General features: G+C 44.8%; 2 protein-coding genes across 2 annotated transcripts; both read right to left on the reverse strand.

The window, feature by feature from the left end:
- Window positions 1-262: 262 nt before the first annotated feature.
- LOC123133266 (high-affinity nitrate transporter 2.1-like) lies at window positions 263-2,006 on the reverse strand. The gene has a single exon (XM_044552776.1). It carries the CDS (start codon window positions 1,940-1,942, stop codon window positions 419-421), a length of 1,524 nt encoding a protein of 507 aa, XP_044408711.1. The 5' UTR covers window positions 1,943-2,006; the 3' UTR covers window positions 263-418.
- A 6,534-nt stretch (window positions 2,007-8,540) lies between these two features.
- On the reverse strand, window positions 8,541-10,351 carry LOC542864 (high-affinity nitrate transporter 2.1). The gene has a single exon (XM_044552779.1). The coding sequence runs from the start codon at window positions 10,290-10,292 to the stop codon at window positions 8,769-8,771; it is 1,524 nt and encodes a 507-aa protein (XP_044408714.1). The 5' UTR covers window positions 10,293-10,351; the 3' UTR covers window positions 8,541-8,768.
- Between the last annotated feature and the right edge of the window lie 5,274 nt (window positions 10,352-15,625).

Below are 15,625 nucleotides of genomic sequence, written 5' to 3' on the forward strand. Positions count from 1 at the left end.
AAAATAGTCTCATGACTTTAGGAGTCAGGTAGAGCCAAACATCCATGAGGAATAGTTGGGACAGTAAAATTTACTTTGTACATATTCGTATATTTGCAGTTTGCTCACTTGGTTTAGTTTAGACTTTCACCGTGACTATAGACCTGCTCGAACATTCTGGCTACGTAACTCCAAGTATTTAAATTTCCTTGGTGGAAGAACCGAAAGTACAGAAAATTTCAAATTGTTCATGTAATTCCGGACCGAATTTGATAGTACATATACCCTCGTTCGCATGCATGTGTGCATGGAACCTAGTGTTTAGCAGAAAGGTAAATCCCCATACAACTTATTAATCACGTTGGATTGCAGCCATACATATGTAAGGCATGTATATACGTAAATGTATGCTTCGAAGGTAGAAAACAAAACTTGTGCCCTACACATGTTGGGGCGTGTTGTTTGGTGGCGTTGCAGATGTAGCAAGGATGACGTTGCGCCTGCCACGCTCGGAGCGGGAGTTCTCGGCGAATTTTTGGCCTGCGATATGGAGGCCGTTTCTCTTCTCCTCCTCCGACCACTCGGAGCCGTAGTACTCCTCCTCCGTGGCGTCTGCGCTGGCCGGAAAGAACATGGAGCCCCACTGTGGGAAGTGCACGAGGGTGACAGGAAGAGTGCATGCCATGATCATGATTCCCATGTACTCAAGACCCCTACCAGTGGAGTATTGAGATGAAGTGAAAAACAGAAGTTGTGTGAGCCCCGCACCCACGTTCCCACCTGCGCCGGTAAGCCCGGAGATGATACCAAGGGAACGCCTGGAAACGAAGGGCGCGACGCCAAAGACAGCACCACAGGCTGCTTGCGCGCAAATGGAGAAGAGCACCATGGCTGTGACTGAGGCAGGGAGGGCCGATGCACGACCGAGCCAGATGCAGAAAGCACCACCAGCGGTCTGGAGGATCCAGATGTTCCAGAGACGAGCACGCATGCCAAAGTAGCGGGCACCAAGGTCAGAGAGGTAGCCACCCATAGGACGCGCGACGATGTTTGCCATGCCAAAGCAGGCAGCGATGGTGCCGGCAGCGCGAAGGTCAAGGTGGAAGTGGTCGTAGTAGTACTCGGCGATGACGTTGTCGGTGGTGAGCTCGACGCCCATGCAGTAGCCATAGAGGAGGACGAAGATCCATGTCCGGTAGTTGGTAACGGCGCCCCAAAGGACCTTGGAGAACTTGTCCTTGGCCATGTCTCCCTTCTTTTGGAGGCTCGCAAGGTTTCCATCAGGGAGATCTTGCCCCAGGGTGAGCACCAGCAAGCCCATCACGATGTGCATCATTCCTGGCACGAAGTAGGCAATTCGCCATGCTACAAAGGGCGTGGCACCACACTTTTGGATGGCATGGAAAACGAGTGGCATGATGAGCTGTGTGGCGCCACCACCCATGTTGCCCCACCCAGCCGCTAGGCCGTTCACCGTGCCGATGATCTTGCTGTTGAACATGGTGCTCATCCAATACTGGCATGACACAAAGGTGGCAAGCGAGAAGCCGATGAGGAAACGAACAGCGATGTACCCCGACGCGTCGTCGATGACCGCCATGCAAAATACAGTCGGTGCGGAGAGCATGACGAGGAAGGCACATCCATAACGCGGGCCGAGGAGATCGCACACGGCCCCCATGGCAAGCCTGGAGAAGATGGACCCGGACACGGACGCCACACCGGCATTGCCGATGTCGGCCTTGGCGAGGTTGAGGTTGTCGCGGATGATGGGCACTAACGGCGCGGCGGCGAAGGTGGACACAAAGCAGGTGAAGAAGGAGATCCAGGAGAGGTGGAACGTGCGCATGTGCGGGTTGGCGAAGGAGAAGAGCCTGATGGACTTGGCCTTGTGCTCGGAGTCCACAGGCAGCGTGAACTTGCTCGTGGCGGTGTCGCCATGCGTGCCGGCCTGCACCTCCATCTTTCCTGACAACTAAACGCAACTAATGGTGGTTGTTGCTGCTGCTCTTGAGCTCGGCTTCAATGTAGTAATGGACTAATGGTGATGTGGTAGTATGGCTTGTGATTTGAATCTCGTATCAGTTTGGTATTTATAGCGAGACGCGCTCACATTCATTTGCTACAGCAGAGTTGACACTGGGATGGGAATAAACACACCACAACTCTTAGCTGTAGGTTAAGTGCAATTAACATTGTCTACCCGGAAAGAATGTATTATTGCATCTGACGGAATCATGGCAGCAGCAGCTGCTGCGATTAAACAACGCACTAATCTCGTCGCCGCGCGCATCTCCGCGCCCTCACCCCGTGGGATCGACCAAGGATCAGAATATGCAACGTCACACGATGCATGTCCAGAATCGAATTTCTTGTGCTGCACACGAAGAACTGAACTGCTTACACAAAGGAAAAGTTTTACCTTGTCCCAGTGTGCTAGAGAAAGACTCGGTACGATGTTTATTGGCTCTCTTGCTGGCTATACATAAAGTGAACAAAATACCTTGTAACAGTGTCATCAAGTATCCTAATTAACTTGTTTAAAAAAAGTATCTAATTAAGGACAGTAGAATCTTCAAAGCCAGCCAGCCTGGTCCACAGCTTGTTCTTACTGAAATGTGTGAGCATGCAACCGTGTCAGTTTGCTACACCCTCCGTTCCGATTTACTCGTCGTGGTTTTAGTTCAAATTTGAACTAAAACCACGACGAGTAAATCGGAACGGAGGGAGTACTTGCAAATTTTGCAGCGATCCAACGGACAGCTAGCCACGACGGCGACTGTTAGAACGTGTATGCCAAACCTGGCCGTACACACAGTCCATTTGCTGACTTTGCAAACTGGCCGCTCTGGCTTGGAAAGTGTATGTCAAACCTGACACTGACACCTTGCAAGGGGACAGGTAATGACCTCGTGTATCTTTAGTTAATTCTTGCCTACGTAGACTAGCTATATAATTTGCACTGATGATAGTGAGGCTATCTACGCCGGCAATTTTGCATATGCCGACTCTCAGATATGGTGGAAAACCATTGCGCACTTGGGAAACCGCGCCGCTCTGTAGGGTGTAGGGGCGTCTATTCATGGTTTCGGGGGTGAAAACCTTTAATCTAGCCTTCAATTGCTCGATCAGACAACATCAACGTACATGCATCACCATCTTCTTGAGGATGTACTAGTTTCTTCACTGGTTGGTCCAACTAGTGTATGTTGGTGTCTTGAGCAGGCCACTCAAGTGAAAGCTCTTGATTTGATCCACACGTTGGCGAATGTACGTTCTTTCCTTGAACGCATTGTCTTGGGAGGTAGCGATGTGCTCTCCAAGGTGAATCCCTTGGTTGGGTTCATTGTTTAGCTCTAATTCATCCTTGGTTGTTTTGCAGGTTTTTTGGCTTTGAACTTCCACAATGTTGCTCTTCCCAAAGCAGGCCGCATGCATTTTGATAGTCATTATATTTTTATGTATACTGTATGCTGGTTTTGTTCAGCTTAATGCATTTCACATTTTTAAAAATATTATATGCTTGAATCGATGCATGGCCAGGGGCATCCGTTCATACTTATTATGTACATCCTACCAACTAAGCTTATTTCCATATGGACTTGAATATAATTTCCTATTTATCATAGTATCAGGCCTCCGCGACGAAATTTATTTAACTTGTTATGTTGCAACTGTTTTTATGGTTTCGAACTAGGCATCTTCAAAAGTCATTTCGGGTACCGAAAATTCACAATTTAATTTTCCCTTCCAATAGTCCACTCATTTTCCGTCATATGTATAACATTACTACTCCAACAGGGAGAGAATTTGTCATTCCTGGTGTCCCTATCACGAACGATTGTTCGCTCTAGGAGATCCATTGGAACGCATGACACCTCTAGAGAGTGTTCCCTCAAAAACCGACTCTCAAGAACGTTTTAGGATTTACCATGCTATAACAGGGATTTTTCATTCTATAATGGGTAGATTTGCCATGCTAAGAAGAAATAATTGTCATGCTATAGCAGAAAGAATAGTCATACGTTGCAGGGATTGGCCTAACATTGCGCTGTATTTTAGGGATTCGGCATGCTACAACAAAGAGACAATTGTCATGCTCAGAAAAGGGGAAGTTGCCCACATGTTCCGGATTGCCATACTACAGCTGGGTGAATTACCATACTATGTAGAGAAGTTGCCATACATGAAGAAGTTGTCATACATGCTTCCATTTATTGTCATGCTACCTCATAGGGGAGTGTCATGTTACATATGGGGTCATACGGTCGGGAGGAGCGAATGTTTGCATCGTTCACTCTGGGGCTGCATGGGAGTGAAGGTTTGTATAGTTCGCTCAGGAGGATGCATGGGAGCGAACTGGAATTCCCACACTCTCACCGTTTGAGATTAACGTGCAGGATTGGATGCACCAGAGACCCTTCCCTAAAAAACACTGCCAGGAAACAATCGTTCAGTAAGATTTCTGTAACATTCTTGGTTGGATGTTTTTTCTATTTGTGTTTCATTAATAATACTGACATCGGGGTAGCTAAAATTATAAACATGGATATAAATGAGAGACGGGTATGTCTGTCCCTTAGAATCTATCAGGGTCGTCAAAGTATATTTATGTGTGTTATATCTATAATTGAGAGCCTGGTAATATATATTTCATGGTTTTTTCACAATTAACAATTCGACATGTTGAGCTGATTGCTACTAGCCAAGTACAAAACCGTGCAAGGAGTCGACTCCGAAGGGTTAGCTAAGCTAGTAGGTGCATTTCTTCTCGGAATAGACATATTATTATTACACATGAAATATTATATGTGGTGATTGATGGTCTCACTGCATCGTCCGTAATCTCATCAGCTAGTAGTATTTTGGTAACCAGGTTGGTGCAATTAAACAACATATGTCCGTTAGTTGTGTATAGTTGAACGCAATATGAATGATGATTGTAATAGCAAGAGAGTAGACTAGCATTAGGCTTGTTGAAAGGGTGTTTTGGCTTTTCCAGGGAGACAGGGATGTATTCTAGAAGCAAATAAAGAGTGTTACTTGCCAGGAAGCAGGACACTGCAATTTCCCTGCCTATGTTTTAAAAGGGGAAAAAGATATCAATGCTACCATCCACACAGCCACCTGATCGTTGTTCACAAGATTTTCTAAAGCCGAGCCAAAAATATCTAAGTCCTACACATCCAGTATCGAGGTCCAACATAGCCAGGCAGGCCATTTGCACCCTCACCCACCCACCATAGCCCTTAATAATTTTTAAATCATACAACTTTGATATTAGTACCTAGCCCTCCGTGCCATAATATAAGAGCATTTTCGACACTAGAGTGCAGTATGCTGTTATATTATTGGATGGAGGGAGTAAAAATTCAGGTTCACAATTTGGTAAACCATAAACTCAAGTGCCCAACCTAGTACTATGTATTTGCTTTACATAAAATTTAAGCACATCATGTATTCACAGGAAGGTTATTTATGGAAACAAATTAGCAATATCTCTGACAGTCAAGAAATATATCCATGTCCCTGCAATATAAACAATATATTTATTCACATGATAGTTAGTTATGTGACTGAATGTGATTGCTGCTCAATTCATTCTGAACTTTTGATCGACACTAGTGATATCCACATCCAATTTTTTTTCTCGAAATGGTGGAGCCTAGCCTCTGGATCCATTTATGCACACATCAATATTTGTTGTGAAGTTTTAAACATTACTACAAATATACATGAAGACTTGCTCAAGGGCTAGACACAACACGAAATATATCACATGTCGCACTAATGCAGAACTAATACTACTTCATATGTATCAAATCGGATGTCTCCGAATGGACACTACACTCACATATAGGGATTCCTAAGAACACTTGTAGTGGGTTATTTATGTATGTTTTCCTGATTAAGAAAAAAGATGTGAGAAAAGAAAGGAAAAAAAATGAGACATGTAAAATTTATTAAACACCTGCCCAAGTCCAACCTAGCCGACCTTACATCTAGGGAGGTGTTTGGCTACAGAAATGGTAACGGCAATGTTAACTTAATCATATCATGGTGTTTAAGAAGGTGTAATGAGTTTTTTTAAGTCTGTTTGGTTCACGTTCGTGTAAAGGGATCGATTACCACTGCTTTGCTCTTCCTGCTCGGACCTGCTGCTCGCCGGCCGCCATCCTTCCCGTAGGTGGCCTGCTCTTGCTCGAACCCAGCCAAGTAGGATCTCAAACGCCGCCCGCCGTCCCCGAAATCAAGCGCCGCCGACCGTCCGCTAGATCGAGCGCCGCCAGCCGCTCGGATCTTGTGCACCACTGGCCATCCGCGAAATCAAACGCCGCCGGCCGTCCTCGAGATCAAGCGCCACCGGCCGCTCGGGTCTTGTGCGCCACCGGCCATCCCCAAGCATGTGCGTTGCCGGCCGTCTTCGGTGTCAAGCGCATCCAGCCCTTCACAATCACTAGTGTCGCTGGCTGCTCCGATCTTGGCGGAGAGGAGGCGGCGACAGACGACGAGGAGGGGTCGTGACGGGGAGGAGTGCACTCCGGGGGGGGGGGGAGGGGCGAGGAGGGGTTCGTGCGGGGAGGAGTGCGCTCGGGAGGGGAGGAAGAAGGGATCGTGCAGGGACGAGTGGGCTCGGGGAGAGGAGGAGGGAGCGATACCGCAATTACCGGTGGAGCGTGGGCGGTATCGATCGATAACTGGGCTGGACCTGTTTACGAAGGGACTTGTTTACGGTGTCGATTAAACAAATGTGAGTAACGTTTTCGCTTTACAGCGTAAAGGGATGACGGGTAAAATTCTCCGAAACAAACACCTCCTAGGTGTTATTTTTTACCCCATTAGCTTGACTTGATTAAATGTAGCTGCATGCATCGCCCTGATACAGAGGCCACGGGACATCCCTTTTTTGACAAAAGATTAATTGTAGCTGAATTATGCATTGCAATGTGATCGTCGGTGGTGATAACTGATAAGTCATTTGACGTGGGTTGATCAGCTTCAAGAAGTATCTGAGCTGTACTTTTATTTGTTTAATCAAGGACGCTTCCGTGAACTTTGGGCTGCCACGGATGGTTTGTAGCAGAAACGTACATATATTTGTTTTAAAGTTCTTGTGGCCGGCACTTGTGGTAGTATTTAACTCTATGTTGTGGTTGTCCACTAATTTCCAAGGATCATGCATGATGTGTCACTGTGACAAGAAATTACTTATTGATTGATTCTTGCTACTTCATGGTGACACTTGTTCAGTTGACCTTTACTTTTTTCAGACGAGGAAAAAATTGAAGCTAATTTATAAACATTTATTGAGGCGTTCTTCCACTATAATTCTGGGTATAAAATTTAATGTTGTAAATGACAAGTATGGCTGCATAGACAAACAAATAGGGGTTTAAAACGAACACGCCTACACACTAACCAAACGCGTCCGCAGAATTTTAAGGGTCAAGATTTGTTCATTGTGGCTGTAGGTGCTCTGATTCGCAGACGAATTCAACATGGTGTCCGTTCATTTCATGATTTGAAGTTGTGTTTGACCAACATAACATAAATATGTGACATCCTTGAATATGCTCTTGGACAAGAGCTCATTTACACGCTATTAGCTGGCTATCCGTTTGGAGCTGACAAGATAAGTTCGGTGGACAAATCAGCTGACACGACAACTGATAAGGCCTCCAACGACATGCGTACGGAACATGGTTACGTACGTCCACCAGTAGCTAATCATGCACGCAGTACGGCTTGTACGGATGAGCCACGTACAGACCTGGGTCCGGCTCCATAGGAAGAAAAAAAAAGGGCCATTTTAATTTTTAGAGTTCTAAAAACCGCAGGCACAGAAAAAATCATAGAAATGCAATGTCATTTCCAATTTGAATGAAATGGTTCGTTTGTTTGCATCAGAGGAAAACCAAATGATTCCTTTTATTAAAAAATTAGTGGATGTTAAAGGAAAATGCCTATGAAATGTATTACAGAAAATTCTTTGGAAAAATCTCATAGGATTCAATCCATATGATTCAAAAGACCAACCTTGCTAGAAAAATTCCAAATGATTCCAATCCCTTAAAATTCCTACGAAAATGCTTTGATCAGGGAGGCACTTATAGAATTCCATTCCTACAATTTTTTTTATGTAAAACCATATCCAAACAGTGTCTTAATTATTTTGCATTGGGATGAATTATCGTAAGAAGACAAAAAAACTAAGATTTATCCTCCAGCCTCTGCCATATGGGTCCCACTTATGCTAATGGTTATTCGTACTGTAGCTAGGATCAGCTATCTATATCTGGCGTGGCAGTAGCTAACACCATGGGACGCATCGACCAATTCAAACCGTTTAAATTGAATAGTTTCATGGGTTTACTTATTCGATTTTGCAGCTCATGAGTCTTTGCTAGTTTTGGGGTCAGAACAAATAATATGTGGGACGGCAAAATGGACTTTGTATCCATCTAGTATATATTTTGAAATGCACATTGGCTGTAATTTCGGACGCAATTTGATAATACATTGAAAGTGCAAGCATTCGAAATTGACTTGAAGGAAGGTGTATGAAGCACGCAAACATCAAAACTGTGCATGTAGTAATTTCGGACTCAAATTGATAATACATTTCATGCGTACAGAGCAGGAACGCAAAAGCAGCGTTTCCTTAAGTTTACTAGTAGAAACATAAATCCCCATACAACTTATTACGCTGGGGCTGCAGACGTAGATATACGGTTTGTATATATACGTGATGAACAGTAAAATTCTTAGGTGACATAAAAATAAGGGCCTTATACGTGCTGGGGTGTGTTGTTGGGTGGCGTGGCGGATGTGGCAAGGATGACGTTGCGCCTGCCGCGCTCTGAGCGGGAGTTCTCTGCGAACTTTTGGCCTGTAATATGGAGACCCTTGCCCTTCTCCTCCTCCGACCACTCAGAAGCATAGTATTCCTCTTCCGTGGCATCAGCGCTAGCCGGGAAGAACATGGAGCCCCATTGGGGGAAGTGCACCAGAGCGACGGGTAATGTGCATGCCATGATCATGATGCCCATGTACTCGAGACCCCTCCCGGTGGAGTATTGCGACGATGTGAAGAAAAGAAGTTGCGTTAGCCCTGCGCCAACATTGCCACCAGCGCCGGTCAGCCCGGAGATGATGCCAAGGGAACGCCTGGAAACGAAGGGTGCGACGCCAAATACAGCACCACAAGCAGCTTGTGCACAAATGGAAAAGAGGACCATGGCCGTGACTGAGGCAGGAAGGGCCGATGCACGACCGAGCCAGATGCAGAAAGCGCCACCAGCGGTCTGGAGGATCCAGATGTTCCAGAGCCGAGCACGCATGCCGAAGTAGCGGGCACCAAGGTCAGAGAGATAGCCACCCATAGGACGCGCGACGATGTTGGCCATGCCGAAGCAAGCGGCAATGGTGCCAGCGGCGCGAAGGTCAAGGTGGAAGTGGTCGTAGTAGTACTCGGCGATGACGTTGTCGGTGGTGAGCTCGACACCCATGCAGTAGCCGTAGAGGAGGACGAATATCCATGTCCGGTAGTTGGTGACCGCACCCCAAAGGACCTTCGAGAATTTGTCCTTGGCCATGTCCCCCTTCTTCTGGAGACTCGCAAGGTTGCCGTCGGGGAGATCTTGGCCCATAGTGAGCACAAGCAACCCCATGACGATGTGCATCATTCCCGGCACGAAATAGGCAATACGCCATGCCACGAAGGGTGTGGCACCACACTTTTGGATGGCATGGAAAACAAGCGGCATGATGAGTTGTGTGGCACCACCGCCCATGTTGCCCCAGCCGGCCGCGAGGCCATTCACCGTGCCAATGATCTTACTGTTGAACATGGTGCTCATCCAATATTGGCATGACACGAAGGTGGCGAGGGAGAAGCCAATGAGGAAGCGTACGGCGATGTAGCCTGACGCATCGTCGATAGCAGCCATGCAAAACACAGTGGGTGCTGAGAGCATGACGAGGAAGGCGCAGCCATACCGCGGCCCTAAAAGGTCGCAGATGGCACCCATGGCAAGCCTGGAGAAGATGGACCCAGACACAGATGCCACACCGGCATTCCCTATGTCGGCCTTAGCGAGGTTGAGGTTGTCACGGATGATGGGCACCAACGGTGCCGCCGCGAAGGTGGAGACGAAGCAGGTGAAGAAGGATATCCAGGAGAGGTGGAAGGTACGCATGTGGGGGTTGGCGAAGGAGAAGAGTCTGAAGGACTTGGCCTTGTGCTCGGAGTCCACGGGCAGCGTGAACTTGCTCGCCGCCGTGTCGCCATGGGCGCTGGCCTCCACCTCCATTTCGACCTTGCTTGATCGAGCAAGGCTTCTTCTCTTCTTGCTCCTTGGAGGCTTGGTGCTAGCTTGCTTGATTAGCTGCTGTGGCAACTAGGAGGTGCTAATTGCTGTGGTTTGGTGCTTTGAAACCCCATCTATCGGGTATTTATACAACGTAGGAGTTGACATTGGGATCAACATGCACCTCTCTTAATCAGCCGAAGGGTAAGGTAGACAGAGAGACAGAGAGAAGAATGTATTATTGCATCTGACGGAATCATGGCTGCAACTTGTGATTAGTAAAGGTTTAAACAGCGGTTGTACAACGGAGTCGAGAGAGAAAGAAGATGACGAATAACCTCGTCGCCGCGCGCATCTCCTCGCCCTCGGCCCGTGGGATGGGCCAAGGATCAGATCAAAATACGCACAGCTCAGCACGTGGGGCCCACAAGATGCGTGTTCAGAATCGAGTGTCTGAACTGGACAGACAGTGACAGGGTTTCTGAACTTTGCAAGTTACCTGCGGTGTCAGTCTCCATGAACAGTTTGAGCTTCAGGTTTCTTGCCTGGAGATGCAACAATCCGTGTGAATTGATGCAACTTGGACAGCGGAAGCTTCGGGTTCCCTCCCAGAGAACCCATGTCGGCCAGTGCAACTCAAAGTATGGAAACGGAGAAGCGCCTACGTACGTACGTATGTACTGATGAAGCAGGTGCAACTTTTGCCGCGATCCAACGGCCGGCCAGCAGCCGCGATGGCATACGTACACACCACACACAGACATTATTCCGGTCTTCCTCAAAACCAAAGGACGTGTACATTGCACATAGTCGATGCTCTGACTTTGCAACACAAACACTTGGACAAACTATATCAACCCTGACACTGACAGCATACATTCAAACTCAAGGGGACAAGTAAATGACCTCACTCGCGTACGCCTTTTCTTCCGCTCATTGTTGCCTGCCTCTTGGCACAGTAATTACTTAATTTACAGTAGATGCATCTGCAATCAATTAGACTAAGAAGTTGCATATCTTATGTCATTTCAGATCACTGGTAATAGCTTCCATAAGCTATATATGTGGAGATATAGCTTCTTCAAACTTTTCCTTTTCTTTTTTGGTTTTCAACATTTCTTTTTCCACGGCCTACTCATCCAGACCATGGATTTTTGTTTACGCAGCTTCTGTTTACTAATTCATACCATAGCTCCAACTAATTACTAAGATATTTGGATTAAGGAGATATATGTATGTTGAGAGATGGAGGATGTCTGTCCCTTTGAACTTATCAGGGTTGCCGGACTCTTCACATACTCTATGTGATAACTTATACGTGTGTATGATTGAGATTGTTCGTTGTTAAGTGCACTACGTGATTGATTATATGAAGCAAATTGACTCTGCTACTATATTTGGCCCATCACAAGGTAGTGGTTGGTGTTGCTAAGTACAAAACCGCCCAAACAGTTGACCCTGCAGATGTTGCTGCAAAAAAGGCACAAAGTTAGCTAGCCACCTACACATGCAAGTGTACGGTGGCTGTCCTTTGCAAGTTGCATCATCATAAACTAAGTGGGCCTTGTTTCAAAAAAACTAAGTGCGGTATTAATCTTAACATGGATCTATATATACGAACTTGCTTTTTTTTGCCCCCGAGGGGACTAAAACCCTAACCTACTAGCCGATCCGAGGCACCAGTGTCCCCCTCCTCTCTGCCGGCCGCCGGAGCTATAGGTAGAGGGGAGGCCAATCCACGAGCTCCGATCCTCCTAAAGTTCCTCCCTCAGTACAGATTGAATGGAGCTCCAGCGTAGATTCCTGCAAGCTCCTTGAGGCAGTGAGGTTAGGGTTTCTCATCGTTAGCAACGGTGATATTTGGTGTTAGGTTCTTAAGATCAATTCAAGGGTTCGGAGCTAACTACTGCTTTGGGGCGCTAATACTTAAGGACACATGCGTGAAGACTTCCCGACTATCCAACAAGGTTAGGCCAATTCTGGGATGGGAACGCGATAGCGACTCGTGAGCGGCTCGTTTTGGAGGCGGCAATGGTCATTCGGTGGTTCTGAGACCTCGATGTAATTTTTATTATGTTTGGAGGGCTTTGTATTTCTTGTGAATTTTAATAATAGATCCGAGTCCTTGTCAGAAAAAAGGAATTGCATCATTTTATGGGAATGTTAAAAAAAATATGAGGTTAGATTTTAAGCATGGCAAATCTGATGACCAGGATGAAAAATTATTTTGTCACAATTATGGCAACTTTCTTCAGCAAACATGACAAATCCTGCCAATAAACTAAGCATGGCATCTATTTTCCATGCTTGCTGAAGGAAATTGTCATCGTTCGTAATATAATTTTCCATCCCGGACGTTAGATTTGCCATGCTTAGAATCTGACGACAGATTTGTGTTGAAATCTTGCTTTTAACCAAGAAAAATTATGCATTTCAAGTTTTTATAAATAGATAATACTAATGATATTACATCCATGAAGAGGGTATGATCATTTGGGAGGTATAGAAAATGAGAAGGTGAATTAATATGCAATATGTTTTCTCACAATTTTACACACACTATGTATTGTTCTGAAGAGTATGACCACAAGTCTGAGTTCCATTAATTGGCATCAAGGATGAGCTAGTGCTCTTATTTTGGAAAAAAGGTTAATATAAGGAAACTGACCTTCAGCGCGTATAGTTCACCACAAATTTTGAGTTTGTTTCTAGAAAACCACAACTTCTGGCTTAATTATCAACTTTGAGCCCTAAGCTTCTTCTCGGGCCCTTCTAAGAACAATTATGATAGAACATGCACATGTGTGAGGCCCTACATGGCAAAAACTTGCCATAGTGCAGCTCCTAGCTGGCTAGGACAGAGAAGAACCTTTTGTCTAGTTGGTGTTATGCCCACAAGCATTGGTGTACCTATTTCTCTCCTCCCCTTCCTTTCCCTCTCGCACCACATGATAGCAGATGGCAGCCATGAAGGGCCTTTGTGGCAACATGGCGTGGAGTGATGTCATGTCAGTGCTCGAGTAAGTTTCCCTCTATCTGTGTCTTTGACATGTGGTTCGGGGTGGATTGATGGCATAAAGTGGTCAACGTGGTCGTGTCTCTAGTAAGATGGATGATTGTCGTTGTTTATTTGACTGATTAAGGCAAAATCAAACTTAGGCTTGTTATCTTCACAGGAAGTGTGATGCTTTCTTACAAAATTTGTTAGGATTTGCTTACATATAAGAGGATCTTGTCAGGTTATGGGTTCTGTTCATGGATTTTTCCTTTTTTTTCTTTTTTCCCCATCTTGGAGAACTTCCCGTTTTATATTGCGTGCAACCATGATAACCCAATGTGGGTATTCAGGCTATTGTCTGAAGATAAATATGTTTGATCAGAACACTCGAAAGATCATGTATGTGTTATGATAAGCTTTTTTGGTTGAAGGAATTATTAGGGTTTAGTCATGCAGATGACATGTACTATATGGAGGATGAAACTGTATGTTGTTAGCTATTTTGGAGATCAATGGAAGTGAAGAGAAAGTTCAGCAATGGATAAGTGGTATGAATATCTTAGGGTTGTTGACCAAAGAGTCTTTAAGACATCGTTGTTGGGGAAGAAAATGAAGTAATCATGTATCAATGATGTGCAACCATCTCAACAAAGTGTCTATTGGCATGCTAGAAAAGGTAAAGGTAGAAGACACGAGGGAACAATTCTGGAGGGCGAACATCTGACAGGTGGAGATGATTCCCAATAGAACTAAAGAACATGAAGAACGAAAGAGTCGAAAGAGGGGCACATGGAGGGGGATACAAATGTTGGGGAATTATTCCCGATGGATTTACCATAATTGGTTCATCCAATCCACTTATTAAAAAGGTGAATGGACATAAAGAAATTTAATGCTAGCAACATTAAACAGAGCAAGTAACGGAGCACCAATATATAGTAAGAAGAGCAAATAAAGAACCAACATCAACTAGGAAAGGTAAAACAATTACTCAATCTCAACTCACAAGCAAGGTACCTAGAACCGTATTAGCAACAAATGAAGGAAGTATTGTTAAAGAATCTTGTGAGATTCCAGATTCAAATAGTGGTGACATAGGTGGAGATTTGATTTCAAGCGATGACGATGGATTTTAGGAACTCATTTCACTCACACCAAAGATGCAGAAGAGTAGAGCAAAACCATTATCTCCTAGAGTAAAATTTGGTGAAAATAAGCTTCTTGCTGGTGAGAAGATGTGACTCGCGCACATCTGTGAATTCAAAAGGGCACTCAAGGACTATCGTATACAAAAAGCATGGATTATATGTATCTTAGAAATGACAAGGGCAGAGTGAATGTTTATTGTGTTGAATAGCATTGCCAATTCTATATCTCCGTGTTAGTTAACAAAATGGAATAAACAATCTACATAGAAATATGATATTGCCACACTCTTGTGTCATTATTTTTAACACTTTAATTATAAACAACCCATGTCTTACCAAGAGTCATGCGAACACTTACACATAAGTGATCTTGAATGGAAAATCAATGCTCTAATTGACAACATTAAGTGGGATTATGTATTTGAGATCAACCCAATGATGGCATACATGGCAAGAGAAAAAGGATGCATATGTTGTATTGGGAAACCAAAAGGCTCTACACTACAGGATTATGGACTACGTACATCCTATTATTGACATAAACATGGGCTCAAGATGCATTGTCACAATAAATCATGGTATATTTTTATGCAAACCCTTCATTGCTCTCGATGGTTGCTTTGTCAAGTTGGCGACGGGAGCACAAGTGCTAGCTACAATAGGGACATATAGTGATCATAACATATCTCCATTTGCATTTGCTATGGTGAGGAAGGAAGAGGCAGAAACTTGGACTTGATATCTACAGAAGCTTAGTCATTCACTTGGTGGTGAAGTTGGACCTCGTGCAAGTTTATATTCATGTCAGACAGACATAAGTTAAATCTGTGTGTTTTTTTCTTTGTACTTGAATACGTACGTTCACTTGCTCAAGCATATTTTTGTACTTTAGGGTCTTCTTTCTGAACAAAATTGTGGATAATGTTTCTTACTCATGTAACATTCTCTTGGGCCAAGCACCATTGCAGGTTGGGACATTACAAACATGCTAGTTGTAAGAGGAACATGCAGAGCTACAGCTGCAGAATGATGGGCTACTTCACAGCCAGTGGCAATAACCAAAAATAGATGCAAATTGAATTCAATTTGGGTTCTATTTTCAGTGAAGTTCAAATTCCATACTTGTGAATATTTGAAAGCATTTGGTGCCTTCCTAGAACTTTTTAGTGAAACATAGTTAGTGAAGAGTG

The sequence above is a fragment of the Triticum aestivum genome, chromosome 6B (assembly GCF_018294505.1).
Source record: "Triticum aestivum cultivar Chinese Spring chromosome 6B, IWGSC CS RefSeq v2.1, whole genome shotgun sequence".
In the NCBI taxonomy this organism is placed as follows: domain Eukaryota; kingdom Viridiplantae; phylum Streptophyta; class Magnoliopsida; order Poales; family Poaceae; genus Triticum; species Triticum aestivum.